The 19,684-nt window shown below is 39.3% G+C and overlaps 1 protein-coding gene across 1 annotated transcript; it reads left to right on the top strand.

Moving 5' to 3' along the window:
- Nucleotides 1–2,950: 2,950 nt before the first annotated feature.
- ERCC4 (ERCC excision repair 4, endonuclease catalytic subunit) lies at nt 2,951–17,632 on the top strand. Its single transcript, XM_021545787.2, has 11 exons — nt 2,951–3,151; nt 4,608–4,788; nt 6,374–6,569; nt 7,912–8,119; nt 9,195–9,375; nt 9,724–9,858; nt 10,432–10,542; nt 11,706–12,294; nt 13,011–13,103; nt 13,705–13,817; nt 14,877–17,632. Exons 1-11 carry the CDS (start codon nt 2,978–2,980, stop codon nt 15,608–15,610), a joined length of 2,715 nt encoding a protein of 904 aa, XP_021401462.2. The 5' UTR covers nt 2,951–2,977; the 3' UTR covers nt 15,611–17,632.
- The last annotated feature ends 2,052 nt before the right edge of the window (nt 17,633–19,684 follow it).

Here is a 19,684-nt window from a genome sequence, read left to right as displayed (position 1 = left end):
TAAAAAATCCACAGGGTTGGCAATCTCACCATGTTTTTACAGCTGAAAAGATGGAATTTTATTTAAATAGAAAAGTTTTATGTAAGTTATTTAAATAGATTTTCTTCTCACAGGGAGTCCTCTTCAGCTCTTTATATGACCAGTAATAAAAATTTATGAATATGGCACAAAAGACCTGTTACTGTCTTCAGACAAGACTGTTGTCATTACCCAAATGAGCAGATTAATGACTTAGTCATGATTTTAGCATTTTCCTCTTTCACAGTAATGAGAAATAACTTGTAAACATTAAAATTTAAACACAAATTAGTTGTCAAAAGTGTATCATAAAGACTAACATTAACATTGCTGATCCAAATAACAAGGAGTGAGCCAAATTCTAATCTCCTCTCCAGGGATTTGTTCTATTGCACTACCAAGCAATTAACCTGACTTTCATTTAGTGTTATTATGATAAAATAAATAGATGTGTTAATGCATTTTTAAAATACACAAGCAAATGTCTTCCATGGGAGGTTGATAATGGGCTGTACTGATCATCTCATATCATCTATCAGTTTGAAAGTAACTTATCATTTGTGTGTGCTTACTATTTTATGAGGAATGAAACTCCTAAAGTTACATAAAAAACATGTTTAAAATTAAAAACAAACCTTGATTGTTGCAATAGAAATGTGTTCAAGCACTCCCCTGAATAACATTCTCCCAGCCTAATATTGCCAACTTTAAAATTAAATAGCTAATTCTTAGCTTATTCTTAGCCAAATTTTATTTATCCTGTTCCTATTCAGGTTATTTCTTGTGTGTTTATGATTTTTTTTTCAATATTAATCTAGTGTTTTGCAAAGAAAAATTGCATAAAAATAAATTGCAATATTTAAGCCTAAATTCTGGTCTCCTAAGGTAAGAAATGACAGCCCTCTGCTGGCTAATAAATATGTACCCACAAGAATTCACAGAATTCACAGAATCACTGGGTTGGAAGAGACTTTCAAGACCATCAAGTCCAACCCATGCCCCAACACCTCAACTAAACCATGGCATTGAGTGCCACATCACAACAGCTTTACATTAATGCATCATTTAGCCCAAGTAAAAAAATATAAAAATATAGAGAGTAAAAATAAAATTGTGATACAGGGATGCCAGAAATTTTTTATCTGGACCATTAGGAAATATTCTGTCTACTTCCTGTAGGAAACAGTAGGGCAAGGAAATGGCTGAACACTGAATTATATGGACAATTCTATAAAATACTGAAATTCCTCAAAGAAGTAACCTTACTGAGTTTCAGTTTTCCATAGAGTATTCAAAAACAGCAATAAATGTTAATGGTAATCATTGTGTTACGCTGTAAGACTTTGTTTTGTTCAATTAAATGACTTGTAGTCCACAAAAATGAAAAGTGTCAAAAAATACTGATTTTTTGGGCATTTTTATGGTCTTAAATAAGCTTTAAATGCAAACATCAGAGAGCTTATTGGCTGCCAGATAAAAATGAGACTCAAAGCATGGTATTTGGCACAACAATTAGCAATATGATCTAACTTGCAAAGAAAAAACCTGGTTTTATGTATCAGCATAAAATTTCATAAACATGAAATGTGCATGAGAAAAATCAAGACTAGTCCCCATATTTTATTATTTTTTCCTGTTTTTAAAGACTTGTTTTCTACTTTGCTCTGATGACCTGTACTGCATTTTAAAATAAAAAGGCATATATTGTAAATAATCTGTATTTGTCGTACATTAATTTAAAATGTTCCATAGCATATGTCTCTGTGGAAAATTTACAAATAATGTTTTGCAAAGTGCCTCTTCATTAACTGTGCTGACTGGAACAAGTGTGCACTGAAGGAACACACTGGCAGCGTACACTTTACTAGAAAAACACGGAAACCCAAAGGAACCTCCAGTGCAGCTGCCCACAGGTGACAGTGTGAAACAAAGAACTGAAAGTGTTTATTTTAATATATTTGACCGTTGTCTCAACGCCCTGATAACGGCATTCTACCAATGGAGACACTATCGGCAGAGATAACTGGAATCAGCACCCAAAGCAGAAGTGACGGGAACATCTAGCGCAGGTTCCCAGATGGAAGGAGCGGCGGTGCGCTGTCCCTGCCCAGCAGCTCTGCACACAGAGCTGGCAGCCTTCTCCTTCCCTTTCCAGAGGGGGATTTTGACCCAGCTGAACCGGGGCCACCCCGGGCCACAGGGCAGGGCGTGGAACTCGGAGATATGAGGGTCCTTCCCGTCCGAGCCCGTCTGTGTCCCATGGCGCTCGGCTGGATTAAGTCTGAGGAATGCCCTGCGTTTCCAGCTGTCTCGGCAAGCAGCTCTGAGGAGCCTTCACCCCCCCAGACACGAACTGCGTTTTGTGCGCTGACCGGGGCGGGCACCGCGCGAACGGCGAGGGGCCGATGCCTTGTGAGAGGAGTGCTCGGGAGAATTTGGGTTTGGTGCTTTAAAAATGCAACTATGCAGTGAAAAACAATGGAGCTACAGAATATTCTGAGTAGGAAGGACCCACAAGAACCATCGATCACTGTAACAATCCCATACTATGCCTGAGAGCGAGGTCCAAATGCTCCTGGAGCTCTCTCAGCCTTGGGGCCGTGACCACTGCCCTGGGGAGCCTGTTCAGTGCCCACCCTATGGATGAAAAAGTTTTTCCGCGTTTCTAACCCAACACAAAATGATTGAAGACCGGCTACCTCGCATTATCACTCGGCACACACTCCCCGCACGGGGAGAAGCGGAGGCTCATCTGGCCGCAGTAGGAGCCCGTGTGCGCGGTCCCGCTGCCGCCCGCTGCGGGTATCCGTGAGGGCCGGACGTTTCCCTGAGGGACCCTCCCGGCCGCGCGCCTCGGGAGCCCGCGCGCGGGGCGGGAAACCGCCCGGCCTGGAGGCCCGCGCGCGGGCCCGGCAGGGGGCGCTGTCGGGGCGCGCGCGTGCGCGGGAGCGGTGCCGCGATGGCGGCGCTGCTGGAGCACGAGAGCCAGATCTTCCTGGAGCTGTTCCAGCGCGACGGGCTCGTCGTGTGCGCCCGCGGGCTCGGCGTCGACCGCCTGCTGCTGCGCTTCCTGCGCCTCTACTGCGAGCCCGCCAGCCTCGTGCTCGTGCTCAACACCAGCCCCGCCGAGGAGGTGAGGGCAGCTGCCAGCGCCCGCCCCTTCCCCTGCCGGCTGCAGCGTCCCGGGTGCGGCCGGCGGCTCTGTCGCTGCCCCGGCCGGCGGAGCGGCTCCCCGGGCTGGCGGGAGGGTGTGCGGGCCCCGGTGAGGGCAGTGCGGCGGGTGGGCCGGTGCACAGAACCACAGAACGGGTCCGGTTGGTAGGAGCACAGTGCCTCCTCTCTCATTCCCTGTTCAGGCGGGGTCATTCCAGAGCACAGGGCACAGGAATCTGGAATATCTCCAGCGAGAGAGACTCCCCAGGGAAGAAGTTCTTCCTCGTGTTCAGGTGGAGCTTCCTGGGCATCAATTCCTGCCCGTTCCTGCTGTGCCATTGCTGGCCCGGGGAGCAGAGCCCGGGCTCTGCTCCGAGCCCTCCCTGCTCGCACTGACACTGCTGAGATCTCCTCTCAGCCATCTCCTCTGGAGGCTGCACAGCCCCAGCTCCTCCAGCCTTTCCTCACAAGAGAGATGCTCCAGTCCCCTCATCCTCTCTGTCACCCTCTGCTCCAGGGGCTCTGTGTCCCTTTTGTCCTGAGGAGCCCAAAACTGGACCCAGCACTCCAGATGTGCCCCAGCAGGGCTGAGCAGAGGGGCAGGGTCACCTCCCTGATCTGTTGGCAGGGCTCTTCCTAATGCATCCCAGGATCTGCTGAGCCACAAGGCACTGCTGGCTCAGGAACAGCTTGTTGTCCACCCCCAGGTCCTGGGGAAACTGCTAAACCACACACAGTCAGGATCCGGAGAGTTGAATTTCTACTCCTGCAGCACAATGAAGTCCCAGTGAGACTAATGAGTTAAAACAAGTACATAACTTATAAGTAACCAGTGAGGAGAAAGGGGTGAAACCTGCTTATTGGGCTTGACAGGTTTGTCCCTAATTGTACAAAAAAAAGCCGTTATTTTTTTATCTGGAACCAGACAAATTTCCCACCTTCAGGAAGGGGAGATCTTAGGGGACCTTTTATAGCAACCATAGGTGAATAAAGATCACAGCTGTAGTTCATAAGATTAAGCTTAGTGTATATGAGCTACCGGCTGTAGTCGTCTCATGACTACACATGATGGCACTAAAAGATGATCTCTTTCCAATTCTCTGTTCTTAAGGCAGTATTAAAATTGCATTTTCTCTGAAAATGAGATATTGAAATATAAGAAAATGTAAGCTCCTTGAAGTATCAGTGCTCATTTTTATGTAAGTATTGTCTAGTTACTACTGACTATTACCCAGATGAGTTTGAAAGTGAAGAAAGTATGTCAAAGAAGAAAAAACTCATAATTCTGATTTCTTCTACTATGTTATACTATCATGTCTTAATTTGTTTTTGATAACTCCTCAGAATTACTAGAGTATGTGTAATAAAGGTGGTTTTTGGATCCCTTTCCCTGGACACCACAATAATGTCTTGTGTTTTTGTTGTGTTTGGTTTAGGAGTATTTTATTGATCAGCTGAGGTCAGATGGAGTTGTTCATCTCCCTCGACGCGTTACCAATGAAATTGCAAATAACACTCGATATGAATTTTATACACAAGGAGGAGTCATCTTTGCAACAAGTCGGATCCTTGTGGTAGATTTCCTTACTGACAGAATTCCTGCCAATCTCATTACTGGTAAGAGCTTAATGAAATAAAGGTAGGAATGTTCTGTTTTCAAATACACAAAGCTTAATTCTATATGAAGAACTCTACTAACAGGTATTGAGGTTGAAGAATTATTCCTTTCTTTTCCCCCCACCAAGACTGAGATAAAAAGAGCAAATATGTACTTCTTTCATTCCTTTTTTTTTCACCTCTCAAGTCATTTGACTTATCATACAGTTTAAAAAGGCTTTCAAAGCAGAATAAATGATTGCACTTGGTGAAATAGTGTCCTGGGGTCTATTGAACACTGGTCTATCATTAAAACACATTTTAGATGTCATGCTTTATGAGCCATGTACACTACCTATAGTTTTGCATTAACAAATCACTCCTGATGACTTCTCATAAAAAAATACCTCACTAATCTTTGTATTGACACACTTGGATACTATGCAAATAGCAGTATTACGAAGTAATGTTACTGTAATTGTAAAGATTTGAGGAATAGCGTGCAACCTTTTTTTTGTACTTATATAGAAGCTGTACATGGAAGATGTAAGTTACCATTCTCTTCTCCTGTTCTGTTCCTCTTCTCCCCCAGCCACTCTTGTTTTTATGTTCCTGTCTAAGCTGGAAACCCTGTTACAGCCTGTAGAGCTGGAAAAAGAGGCATCTAAGAGCCCGGGATTTAAGAATATTTTACTGTTTTCTAAGTGTTAACATCTTAATGATAAAACATAGCTGAATATTGTATGCTTAGAAGAATGTGAGTTTCTGCTTCAGAAGTTGCACCTCCTTTTTTTTTGTCAAACTATAACAAGTTCTACTCTAAAACGTTTTGAACACTTCTGCTGGAGTTGAAGAACACCAGATTTCTAAGTTAAAAGAAGTGAATAGGTTTTCTGGGCAACCTGTGGTAATATCTCTTTTTCCTTGGTTCCTTCTTCTTTACCTTCCTAACCTACCAAAGAAGAAAAAAAATAGAAAGTTGGAAAGAAGAAATACTGTAAAGTTTTAAAATTGTTGCTGTCCTATAGTGCCACAGAACTATGACAGGTTTTGCATTGCCACCAGAGGTCGGTGTGAGAGCAGCTGCAATCGACTGGCAGCTTCATTCCCAGCCTCCCAACACCTTGGTCTGTGTCTGTCCCAACACCTGCCTTGTCTGTGTGTGAGATTGTGCAACAAAATCTTGTAGTAGTGTTTCATGAGGAGACAACAGCAAAAGTCTTTCTAGGTGTTAAAAATGTAGTTTGTAAAATTAGTGTGAATTAACATCTGATGAACTCATAAATCCAGCTAAATGAAGATAAATGCCGAAGGAGTAGAGAATTTTCGTAGCTAATAAGTCTTGCCACTCATGCACAAGCTTTTTTTTTTCTGTTAAAGATGTGTTATTAACCTAGTTCTGTTATTTGGCAATTCCATGGTACTGAAACTGAGGAATCCTTTGTTTCAACCCCAGTAAGTTTGTTCGACCTTCATTTTAGAAGATGTAAATTCCTGTGATTAAAAGAACAGTAGAAGAATTAGACAAGTGTGAGGAAAAATTTGTACAAACTTAGACCTTTCTGTATTTTTTTAACTTGATTTTTTTTTTTTTTTTTTTTGCCAGGCATTTTGGTATACAAAGCACACAAAATCATTGAATCCTGTCAGGAAGCGTTCATCTTGCGACTTTATCGCCAGAAGAACAAGCAAGGCTTCATTAAAGCTTTTACAGATAATGCAGTTGCATTTAACACTGGTTTCTGTCATGTGGAAAGAGTGATGAAAAATCTTTTTGTTGGGAAGCTTTATCTGTGGCCAAGGTGAGGCACTTCTTTCCTTCACTGGAGAGTTAAACTTAAGAACAAAGACAAAGGATGTTACAGCAGGTTCCTAAGAAAATGAGGTGTATTCAGTCACACTGCTAATCTGTGTTCCTTCCTGTATTCCCAAACAAATTTTTTTCAGTTTTTGACAGAAGTGGTTTTAAAGGTGCTGAATTCATGAGAGTATTTTTGAAAATGGACCCCAGTTGTCTCTGTTAAGGGGATGAACCTTATGGTAGAGCTGTCCTGTTAGTCAACAGAAATCACAGCAAAAAGTGTCATTCTTAACAGTTTAAGAAAAACTTCTCTTTCTAAACAAGAGTACTTAAGTCATGAAATGACAGGTAAACAGTCTCTCAGTTCTGCTATTCATGGAGATGGTTTTTTTTCCAGCTCTTACGAAACTCCATGCATCTCTTTTTACATGTCATATTTTTTAAATCTTCCTATACATCTATGCTGTGTATGAAGAAAATTTCTTGATGACTGTTCAAAAACAAAATGTGGCATGCACAGAGTCTTCCAGGAGCAGATCCACAAATGGAACTGAAGACTCTGATGACCCAGTCAGTGCTCTTGCACTGGGCAGGAGCTCTGCCCATTTGTTCCATTAATCCGAGCTGGAATGCGTTTCACTCCTTCTTAATGAATGGCTCCTCTGTATTGTAAATTCCTTAACAGTCTTTCTTTCAGTGTCCCAGGGAAGTAGAAGTGGACATACCTGGGTAGAAAAGGTTGAGTAGAAGCTCTCTAGATTTCTTTCCTTGACTTCCATGAAAACACCTGGGGCTGCAGGCTGCAGTAAGGGAAATGTCCATGGAGTTGCAGAGGTCAGCAGCCATCGGGGTTCTCTGATCCTCCTCCTGTCAGGGACAGTCAGGTGACATCTCTGGATCTGTGCAGCCGGAGTGGCTCCAAGGACAGGATTCCAGCAAGGACCTGCATGTTGTCATTGCAAGCTGGGAACATCATAAAATCTGCTGGTGCAGCCTTGTGATTTCAGAGAATTCCCTTCCAGTTTCTCCCTTATATGATTTTTTGGGCTTATTTTAATATTTGTTATGTGTGATGATGATGCAGAATCCAGTGCAGTAATTTTCCATGGATCATTCACCAGCACTATAGGCTCACATGACTAGGATGACCACAATCATAATTGTGGAACAGATGGTTTTCCAAGGCTGTTCATAAGATTGCAGTCTTCACATCAGTAGAAACTGATTTTGGAATTAACGTACTTGTTTACATTTAAAATAATTGTAGTTTATACAAACTTTTGAGTAATTCTAAGTCAAATAAAACTATCCATGTAAATTTTAAGAAGCTGTTTTTCTCTTAGATTTCATATAGCAGTGCACTCGTTTTTAGAGAAGCATAAACCTGAAGTGGTGGAAATACACGTGGCAATGACCCCTGCTATGCTTGCTATCCAGACTGCAATCCTGGACATTCTGAATGCATGTCTGAAGGAGCTCAAACGTTACAACCCAGTTCTTGAAGTAGAAGATCTATCTTTAGAAAATGCTATTGCTAAACCTTTTGACAAGGTAAAAATTTTGATTGTTTTGCAGTGTCTAAGTAACGGGATATAGATCTCCGAAGTGCCTGCCATGCAACAGAAATGTTATTTGCAAAATAAATAACCAGCAGCAGCTGAGTGTTCTCCCATGACATGTTTATTACTGGTGCAAGGGGATGTAATGATGATGTGACAGTTGCCAGTAGAATTTTTGATGTATTGGTATTATTGTTCTTCCTTCATTTCTAAAGCCCCAAGAGTAAGAACACCCCAATTCAGGGTTATAATAATTGTTGCTGCTGTTATTAAAAAGACAGCTGCAACTTCAGCTCAGAATATTTTGGAGATAAGTATCAGTAATTGCTGTACACATACTCCCCTTTTCCTTTTGAATTTCTTGCTTCTGTTTTTTATTTTCTTTAGTAGGAGAAGCACTGTATGTAATGGACAATATGCACATGCATGCATCTGCTGTGTCTTTAATCATTATGTATGTCAATAACTTTGCTGTTATTTTTGATCTGTAATGTGTGGTACACATATGCTTTCATTAGGGTGAAATCAGCTGTCATAGCGCAACACAGGTACTGGTTAACTGTGATTTAATCTGGATGGAAGGCCTTCTGTACTTTAAATATTTGAAGGTTCTTTTTTTGACTCTGTAAGTTGCACATCTTCATGGTACCTATCTTGATTTTGGAAACAAAATGACATTATAATGGTTTTTTTCTGTACCTGAGTAAAGAACACTAGATACTAAATACAACAGGCCAGTAGCAGTAAAATAAGGGTGTTTTTTTATAATTTTACCAGTATTTTATTATTAGATGAAGAGGAAAAAAATCTACTGAAAGCATTAAATTATATATGTCTGCTAATTGCTGAAATGTTTTTTATAAAGACATCATATTATGTTAACTTTGCTAAAATATGTTAACTTATATCAAACAAATATCTCACCAGTACATATTTATTTTGTTATCTAATAATTTTGGGAAACCAGAGCATCCCGTGTAAAGTAAAAATGTGTTCTCAGCTTGGTTTGACGCTATAATGCAATACTCTATGTTTGACACTCCAAACTTTCCAATTTTCATTTCCAGACAATACGTCACTATTTAGATCCTCTCTGGCATCAGCTTGGAGCTAAGACAAAGTCTTTGGTCCAGGATTTGAAGATCCTACGTACTTTGCTACTGTATCTAACCCAGTATGATTGTGTCACTTTCCTTAATCTCCTGGAGTCACTGAAAGCAAGTGAAAAAGCTTTTGGTGAGAATTCAGGTAAACACAGAATAACCATACAAGTTAATGCATGAAACGGTGCAATGTTGATGTTTTTAATTATCATTCCCAAACATATGAAGGTATCTAATTAGGTTTTACACAATCAGCCATAAGGACGTAGGTTTTTATTGACAGATAATTCTTTCATCTTCCCACTTAACTGCTGTTACTTAACAGTGTGAGATTTGCATCACATTTATGGTTTTTATTAAGCTGGTGATTACACAGCAAGCAGGTAGGGCAGGTATTCCAGCTGAAGATCCAGGGCTTTTACTGCAGAGAATTGGAACACATACACATTGCAGATGTCAAACTACTACTGCTTCCTTCTCATTTCCTCTCCAGGCTGGCTGTTCCTTGACTCCAGTACTTCAATGTTTGTGAATGCCCGAGCTCGAGTTTATCGCATTGCAGATGAGAAACTGAATCAGAAAGGCAAAGGCTCAGGCTCTGAAAAACGTGATGTAAAGAAGGAAAATGGTACTGATCATTCCTAATTTTAGGTTTTAAGAGTGTCACACGATTCCAAGTACTTTGTATATTATTACTTCTACTCTGGTTCCCTGCATGAACTTCTACAGCTCAGGATCTCAGTCTGTTAACTGGGATAAATTGAGACATAATCTTAGTTCCAAAAGCATACATAAACAACATAAAAGAGTCACGAAGTAGGGGATTCTCCTGAGCTTGCTCAGCTGATCACTGGATGAGCTTTTGTGGAATTGTTCTTGCATTACATTGATGTTTAGTTTCATCTTTATTATCTTACATGAAAGAGTAGGAGGCTGTAGTTGCTTTTATTAAAAAAAATATATTCAGGAGTTTCAGAATTGAAGAATGAGTGAATACTTCAGTGTTTTGCTTCACAAAAGCATTTATCTCCATTTTTAAATTTATGAGTGTTCTCCACCTCATTAACATAACAAGTTGCATATGTAGGCTGTTGAATATCATATGTGCCAACAACCATCACACTATTGACATCTAACCACTGATTTAAAGTCTGAAGGATATTTTGCCTGCAAGAGCTGCTATGTTCAATCTTTGTTTCAGAACTGAAAAGGGAATTGGTTCTGGAAAGTAACCCAAAATGGGAAGCTTTGAGAGAAGTACTGAAAGAGATTGAAAATGAGAATAAGAACAGTGACAGCCTTGGTGGTCCAGGTGAGAGAATACTAAATTATGCGTGTTTTCCAGGAAGTCTACTGGTTTGTACTTCTACTTGACCTTGGAGAGAAGGAACTAACTCTTTTCTGTAGTTTTATCAAAGAGCTGGTTTAAATTTAGTAATTTCTGGCCTTAAAATGAGGAATTTATGTAAATTATGTACATAAACTATGTAAAATTAGATAGTTTTACATAAACTCTTACTAGGTCTTGCTCTAAAAGAGAAATGCTGTTTGTTCCTACAATGAAATACTTTTTAGGAAAGAACCTGCATAATTCTGAAAAAAACCATTTTAAGTTACATTTCAGTAGTGTACTGATACCTTCAAATTCTAAGCCAAATAAAACGGATGTGGAGATTTATAATTATCAAGGTACTATTCACTAATTTCTGAAGTTTCAATTTCTGAAGGTTCAAAACAAAAATAGGGGTTCCCTCTTAGCCCCTTTATAACTTGCACACTCTTCTCATGCACCTGAAAATTTGCTTTGCATGGGTTGCATATAAATGAGGTAGAGATTAGGAGGCAGGGAAGAGAGTCTAACTGCTTTGCTGCCTTTCCTATTTTAGGGCTTTTCATTCCCTTAAAATCTGGCAAGTTTTATTTTAGGAAATAGTAAGGGTAAAAAAGTGCTCTTTTCTCCCACCCACAGTGTTCTGACTCTGGGTAAGAACTGGCTCTCTCTCTTAGTGTTGTAGGAGTTTATCTGAGTCAGCTTGCGGAGAATTGTTATTCACAAATGTCAATAATACTGTGTGAAACATGTGTTTTGTAGACTCTCTAACACAGGTGACAAATTAGAATGGTCTAAATCAAGTTCTCTCTTATTCCACATCTTAAAAATGAGTAGTTGTTCGAGTATGTTTCAACACACACTGTATCTGCCTCATTTCCAATGGTCAGAACGAAAACTTCATGAATTTAGATATTGTAAGAAAAAGGAATGTTGCGCTTCCATTAATCTACTCTAATTTTATTTGGTACAAAGAGCCATGCAATTTAGATTCTCTCAAAGTCCAGGGCAGCTGTGGCAGCCGAATGTCGAGGCATTTGGCAGGCACAGTGCTTGGATCAGTGCAAGCCATTGGCTCGGGAAGTGCTTGGAGCTGGATAAGAAGCACAGTATTATAGGCTGTAAACATGGTTTCTTGACTGCAGGGCAGGTGCTCATTTGTGCCAGTGATGACCGAGCCTGTGCACAGCTCAGGGAGTATATTATTGCTGGAGCAGAAGCTTTTTTAACAAGACTATATAACAAAACCTTCGGAAAGGACGAGAAAGCTGGAGAAGTGTGGATTAAGGACAGAAACACCATCAATTCCAAAGGAAATGCCAAACCAGACACAGGGCCTCAAGCAAAAAAAGCCAAACTGACAGCTTCAAAACAAAATAAACAGAAGAAGCAGCAAGACCGGACTCTAATCCAAATGATAGGGAAAACTGAGGAGGAAAAGAGAGAAGAGGTTGAGGTGGAAGACAACAAAGAATTAAGTGGTAGCCAAGAAGGCAACACTGAAGAGACTGTTCCTGAAGATTTTGATTTGAATTTGCCCTCAGATTGTTACTATGGGATTTTCAAGGACCCACTGACAATTATCCACCCGCTGCAGGGGTGTGGGGATCCCTACGCGCTCACTCGGGTGCTGCAGGAAGTAGAACCCAGATATGTTGTGTTGTATGATGCAGAACTCACTTTTGTTCGGCAGCTGGAAATCTACAAGGCAAGCAGGCCTGGGAAGCCTTTGAGGTAAGTTGACTGGGCCAGCGTAATTCTAGTCTGGAAAGAAAAAATAAGTAGAAGTGCACTGTCAGCAGTCAATGCAGAACATGCTGCTGTTCATTTTCGTTAGCTACCTTCCACTCCCTGTTGAGCCCTTAAGTTTAAACAAAAGCAGAATGTGTGGTGTAATCAAAAGATAATTTTTACTTTCCAGCAGGTATTTAGTCCCTTAACAGGAGAAGCATATCTGTTAAAAAAAAAGAAACAATTCCAAGATCTCTGCTTCAAAGATTTTAGTGGCAGTTGATCATTTTCAGGTAGTGTGGTCTCATTTTAAACCATCTCTGAAGATAAAATTTTTAAAGAAAAGGATTCATTTTTGGTTTAATAAATTTTCACATTTTGTGATGTTCATCTTGCTGAAGACCAGTAATTCAGAAACTGTAACAGAGAAGCAAGTAAAGAAAACACAATAAAGAAAATAAGTATTTGCAGTTATAGCATTTACTGACAGAAGATCACCACACTGAATATATGTATTTAATACACCTGGAAATTGCAAAACTCAGTTTTTGAATAAATGTCACATACTGATTAAAAATATAGAAATCTTGACATTTAATATGCTATTAACTAACTTGTCAGACATTTACTGCTACTAATCTTAAATTTATTGGTTGTGAATTTTTTTAACTTCATACAAAGTTGTGTGACCTCTTCTTTTTTCTCTTTTATACCTACAGAGTTTATTTCCTCATATATGGGGGCTCCACGGAAGAGCAGCGCTACCTCACAGCTCTGAGGAAGGAGAAGGAGGCCTTCGAAAAACTCATTCGGTAACACATTTTAACTGCCTTTATAATTAGAGTTTCATGTAATTCCCCAATATGCTTATATTTTAGAGAGTGAAGTTCTTATCATAACTGTGTGAAGGCTTTAAATAAGCATTCAATTCAATTCTTTGTCAGATGTAAAGACTATTTTCTTATTGAGAATCACCAAAAAGTCACAACTTTCCTTTTCAATAATTTTAGCGGGATTTAATATTAACGTAAAGGCTAATCAGCATCACTCGAATTTTTTCCTAATTTTATATGAAGTTCATTTGTGTAATTGTGTTTTTGCAGGTAACATTTCTTTTAAGATAATTTCTAAAGCTTTTATAATCTAAGTCAGTTGGGGAAACAAAACATTCCCTTAGCCTGTATGTGACAGTATTTTTACTGACAGTGCCTTCTCAGCGGGTTACAGTGCTATTACTAGTCATTAGTTCCTTTGTAAAAGGAAAAGTCTAGAAAAATTCAGTAAATTGCATTTCTGACTGGGGCTGCATTTAGTATTAAACTATATATAAGTTTACATCTGGATGAAGGGTATTGAAGTATTTCACTCCTGCATTTGCAGTTTTTAGTGTGTGTTTTGTTTGTGGTTCCTTAGAGAGAAGGCTAGCATGGTTGTTCCTGAAGAAAGAGAAGGAAGAGATGAAACAAACTTAGACCTCCTCAGAGATGCTAGACCTGCTTCTGTCTCTGCTGACACACGCAAAGCAGGTGAGCAGCTACTAGGTCAGGCTTGCAGCCCAGAGTTTTCCAAAAGTCCCATAACTATTGGCCTTTAAATCCCCCTCAAAGCATCTGGGGTAGAGGCAACATTGTACATTGGCTCTGCAGTCTTCATGCTAAAGAAACGTTATTTCCCAGTGACAATGAACTGTGGTTTCCTTTAAAAATACAAGTTAATGAAGTATTTTACCATTAAGACAGATACTGTTTGGATTGTTCCTAGTCAGATTGTTGGTTATCAGGCTGTCCAGTGCTGCTTGTAGGAAGAGAAATTAAAACATAGAAACTGAAGTCTACAGATGGTCAAAGGCAGAGTTGTCCTTGAGCTAGTAAATGTTGGGGATTTCTTTTCATCTTGACAAAACCTGCTGCCTGGGTAAACAATCATACATTATGGATTTGATCACTTCCTTTGTAATAAAGAGTCCTTTTTCTTTTGTTGCAATTCTAACGATATTTTTATTCTTTTCCTCTGACAGGTATGCTGTGCCTCTGCCTGTTTTTCTTTACTGTTGTTTCTATAATCCTGCTCTCCTTTGCCATATGCTCTCTAATCTTTGCTGTTATATCTTTTGTGGCCTTGGTGCTGCAGTCTCTTTATGTGTCCTGCAGATCTGTAGAGGGCAACACATAATTCCCACAATAAAGTGCTGTGTTTCTGTGGGAAACAGCTGGAAACAAAAGGGATCAACTTCATTATCTTGTTTTGCAAGCAGCCTTTTAAAGATTTCCCCAATTCATTTAAATAATTTTCATCTACAACTTAATATATTTCACTGTCAACTATACAAAGCTTTCAGCAAGTAGCATGGTAGTTCTATCAAGTTGCAGAGTATGCTCCATAAACTACAGTATATATTTAAGCAAGTAATTTTTTTCTCTAACAGTTAAAAATCAAATGAAGTCTGTATTTATTGTACTGCTGAATTTGAGGTGTAACTTAAGATGAGAAGTCCATCCATTGCAGAAGCCTGGTCAGCACACAGGAAAACAACCAGAGCAGGAGGTGCCAAGTGTGGGCATAACTGTGTTTATTTTGCTCTTTAGGTGGACAGGAACAGAAGGGTGTTCAGCAAACCATAATCGTGGATATGCGGGAATTCCGTAGTGAGCTTCCATCACTGATCCATCGCCGTGGGATCGACATTGAGCCCGTGACTCTGGAAGTTGGGGATTATATTCTAACCCCTGACATCTGCGTGGAGCGGAAGAGCATCAGCGATCTGATAGGCTCCTTAAACAATGGCAGGCTGTACACACAGTGCGTGTCCATGTGCCGCTACTACAAGCGCCCGGTTCTCCTCATTGAATTTGATCCTAACAAGCCCTTCTCCTTGATCCCACGAGGCTCTTTACAGCCAGAAATTTCCAGCAATGATGTTACCTCTAAACTAACCCTTCTCACACTGCACTTCCCAAAGTTACGAATCCTGTGGTGTCCCTCTCCCCACGCTACTGCTGAACTCTTTGAAGAGTTGAAACAAAACCGTCCCCAACCCGACGCAGAAACAGCGATGGCTGTCACCGCAGATTCCGAAATTCTCCCCGAATCAGACAAGTACAACCCTGGGCCTCAGGACTTCCTGCTAAAAATGCCAGGGGTTAATGCAAAGAACTGCCGTGCCTTAATGACCCACGTTAAAAGCATTGCAGAGCTGGTGACACTGTCCAAGGATGAGCTATCCAAAATTTTGGGTAATGCTGCCAGTGCCACACAACTCTTTGACTTTATTCACCTGACCTATGCAGAGGCACTAGCCAAAGGAAAAAGCAAAAAATGACTCACAAGATTGTTCAACACATAGCACAGATAAGCTTTTCTGGCACGGTACTTTGACAAATACATGAATTAAATGCCCCCTCTAAGATAACCAGCTGTTTCTTGCTAATGCTATTCCATCAGTTTTAATATGTGAGTTAATTATTACTGAAGGTAAGTTTCAAGAGGAAAAAATACTTTTAACAGAGAAATGTGAATTATTTTTAAAGCACTTTAACTCTATAATGCCACTGAATTAACTAGATGAAGTTTTTCACCAAGACCATAAGAATTAAGTGCTAAGACTAACTGATAAAGGTGTTTTTTTGTGAAAGTTATGATGTCTTGTTCAAGCTAAAAATGTGCTGTGTTTTGATTAGTCTGTGTGACCTGCTAAATGATAAAATGCTTTTGCAATATTTAATGTCTCTCTCTCTGGCAACTGCCAGTTTTTGATTGACAGTGATGGAGCTATTTGAAACACATTGTGGTCTTTGCTCAGGAGTTTGTATAGAATATATTGGGACTGAATCCTGAATTTTAGGACATGACCATAAGCCTTTGTCGCAGTAAAATCCATTTGTATATTATGCTCTACATTTTGTTTGCTTACCTTACTACTAGTTACACTTTTTACCTTTCCAAAGCTGGTACAGCTGTCTTGCTGGATTTTGCAAAGTGCTTTGCTTTGGCTTAACTGGGTAGAGATTCTTTGGTGCCACAGTGCAACTTAATTTTGAGTGTGCCTTACTTATACATTTAAGAGGCTTTGTTTTTTACTCAGTTTTGATAGCTCTTTCACCTCTTTCAATTGAAAGTGAAAAATCTGGGTATACCATTGGCACTGTTCCTTTATACTAGAGAATATTTCCTCTTGTAAAATGCAGTCATTTTCTAAGCAAGGTTTTCCAAAAGTGTTTAAACTCCTTCCAATATTGGCTTCTTTTGTGTCATATTGCTCTTGTCTTTTTATGTCCCAAATCAACTGTCTGTTAATAAACTCAGTAAAGCCATTGTCACATAGAAGATAATACTTTTAGCATTTTATCTAGCATAAAAGAGGGAAAGGTTTGTGAATATATGCATTGTTAAATTATATATTCAACATTGAACTTTGATACAACTGTGTTAACAAGCTGCCATTACCAAAAGGGTAGGTCCCGTGTTATTCCATGCTAATGTATTTACATTTGCTATTTACAAAACCTTTATCTATGACTTGCACATGTATTTATACAATTATAATGGGAACAACAGACCAATATTATCTCCTTCATGAAAGGAGAAAATATTTTTTGAGTTCAGGTTTGGTAAAAACTGTACTGTGCACTTTCAGGTAAAATGTTTATTGTGCATTTTAAGTGTGAATTATGATTAATTATGAAATTATTAACTTTAATCTGTGGTTGAGCTGTGACAAATTTCCAAAGGAACATTTTTCAGCAGATGCAGTTTTTACTATTAAATAAACCCATAATAAGATTAAAATTTGTTCATTATCTTGTTTTTCATTTGGCTGTATTGATATCAAAACATTTTTATTTTTAGTGTGTGGTTTACAGTCGAGATCTTAGGGTTTTTTGTTGCCCAAGATTCTAATATATTTAATATGAGAAGTCTTTCCATGTGACTTTTGCTTATTCAGACTAATTGTCAGATCTGCAGAGGGTTGAGAATGCCTGTAAAGTGGTGCTGAGTGAACTGGAAATCAGAGTAAGATCAAAGTATCCTGCGTGCATGGCCTGTAGAGCCTGATTCAGAAAGGGCAGCTGGCCAGCCTTTGAGAACAAACATTGCTTGTGCAATGGGCATTAAGGTGCTCCATGAACTGTGGGTTTGGGGTTTTTCACAGATGCTGCTTAGCTCTGTCAGTGAGGTTTGGAGTTTTTGCATTGATGTGTATGGGGTGAAAATGAAGGGTATAGTAATGGGTGATAAAGTTGTAGCTTTGTGTTGTATGCTAGATCAAAGGTATGCAATCTGCAATTAAATAATTGTGTAATATATGCAATTAAATAATTATTTGCTAACTATTTTAATGAAATTGCCTTTTGTGGAATTTTTTGAAAGCTTTCTTTTTCTATGCAGGATTTGCCCTTTTTCTCTAGAACAGAGTTGTCTTTTTATTCTAGACAGTATATATTGTTTCATGTTATTATTGCTCCTGTGCTTTGGCATTGCACTGTATTAGTTTCGATGGCCAGTTAGAGTTGTGTCCTCCTGGGGCAGGAGGTACAGACTGTGCTCCAAGGTAGGAGAGGTCCTGTGTCCTGAAACCACTTATCCCTGAAATAATAGAGCCAAAGGCTCTGCCTGAATGCAGTCACAGCACAGGGTTGGGTGAATAATGAAAACCCTCTCTTTGATCAACAGTCGTGGAATTTGTACATCTTGAATTTGCTGATGCTTTAAATTTGTGCTTTTTTTATTAAAAAAGCAAACACAAACACCCCCTACCTTCAGTTTGGGAATGTCTCAGCTTCTTGCTTGTCCCCAAATCAAGACTTCATGTTTCCAGGTCCCTCAGTAGGTGAAACCCCCCTGTGAGGGGTTCACATGCTATAGAGTTGCCAAGTTGCTCCTTTCTGCAAACTTCTCCTGGGCTTTGATCACTGACAGTTCTTCTGGAATAACCACACAACCTCTTAGGGGCAAATGCACTTACATTTGCAAAATATTTAGCACAGGGTAGATGAAGCTGCAGCCCCTGTGTTTCAGTTACCTGGTCACTATTCCAGCAGTTTTGAGCTACAGCTGCAAAAGGAAGCTTTGCTGGCAGTGTTGTCACTGTGCAGTCCCTAACCAAAGCAAACCTTACCTGCAAAATTACTTCTGCATGAACACACAAAGTGAGGCTTTTCTGGGAGCAGCTAGACTGATTGCTTTCAAAACTTAAATGTAAGCTACTTGACCAGAAATCCACACAGTTTATAAAATATGTAGCTATGCTGTTAAAAACAGTTACTCTTTTGGAAAGTGGAAAAATTTAAGTGGGAGTATTGTGATTTTGATTTCTCATTTGCAGACTGATAGTACAACCACAAATAACTTAATTTTTAACAATTAAAATTTGTCTCTAAAGATTTCCTTAGTCAGGATTCCCATTCTAACTGTAGAATAGAATCCAAAAGCAAACATCTGCCAAAAAATAATTATTACATGGGTACATTATTATATACAGCATAAAGAAATGTAACTGAGTGTCATTAAAGAAACATCCTGTTTCCAGTATTTTAGGCTCCATGAGCTGGATTTACAATCCTTTCCTAAGGACCATTTTAGGATTAAGTTCATCTTAGCCCTTACTCCAAGATAACCTAAGTTAAATTAATATTCAGTTGATCTGTTTTGTAAAATATGTGATTTTAAGAAATGCAAATAGGGTCAGAAACCAGAAAGTTCAGAAACCATTACTCCAGCATTTTGTAATACTTTGCCATTTTAACTTTTTTCATATATTCATTCTTCATCTAGTAGCAAGAATTTTGGATATTTGCAGAATCAATCTAAGAATAGACCCTCTTATATGCTTCATATGAAGTCTTTAATATCTTAACTGTTAGGTACCCTCTTGCATTGAAAATACACTTACCAATAGTATCTGCACTTTCTTAATTTGCATGTTTTGACAAGGTTTTAGTAGGAAATACTCAAGTGTTACGAGTTTCAGTGCCATTTTTAATTTTGAGTACAAAATATTAGGAGCTCATCTCCCATATCTTTCAATACAAATAAGCAGACCATTTTTTAATTTGAGTTTTGATCTGTATTTTGAAAGCTTTTCAACAAATTAAAGGGAAGAAATATCCTCAGTCACAGTCTTGAAATCAGGGAAGAACTGTTCTAGTAGCTTGGCTGGCCAAGACTTAGCTGAGAGATGAATTCTTACTGAAGTTAGTGAGGGTAACCAGGGCTGCTACACCGCTATGGTTTTTTTGTCTAAACAGAAGATGTTGCTGCAATATATCAAAATGGGCCTGTGTATGTACTAATTTTAGTGTCATTTTTTTTTTTTAAAGCATGGCAAAATTACCTTAATCCACAATTGCTCTAAAGCAGTCTCCCTAGGAATATTTAATCAGGGCTAAATAGACAC

This window comes from Lonchura striata, chromosome 16, assembly GCF_046129695.1.
Source record: "Lonchura striata isolate bLonStr1 chromosome 16, bLonStr1.mat, whole genome shotgun sequence".
NCBI lineage: Eukaryota > Metazoa > Chordata > Aves > Passeriformes > Estrildidae > Lonchura > Lonchura striata.
Note: the sequence above shows the minus strand (reverse complement) of the source record. Positions and strands in the feature narration are given on the sequence as shown.

Bases quoted from the DNA above. Each gene is read 5' to 3' on its own strand.
- ERCC4 (XM_021545787.2), top strand. From the start codon at position 2,978: ATGGCGGCGCTGCTGGAGCACGAGAGCCAGATCTTCCTGGAGCTGTTC. The intron at 3,152-4,607 runs GTGAGGGCAGCT...TGTTTGGTTTAG, and splicing joins ACACCAGCCCCGCCGAGGAG to GAGTATTTTATTGATCAGCT. The intron at 4,789-6,373 runs GTAAGAGCTTAA...TTTTTTTGCCAG, and splicing joins TCCTGCCAATCTCATTACTG to GCATTTTGGTATACAAAGCA.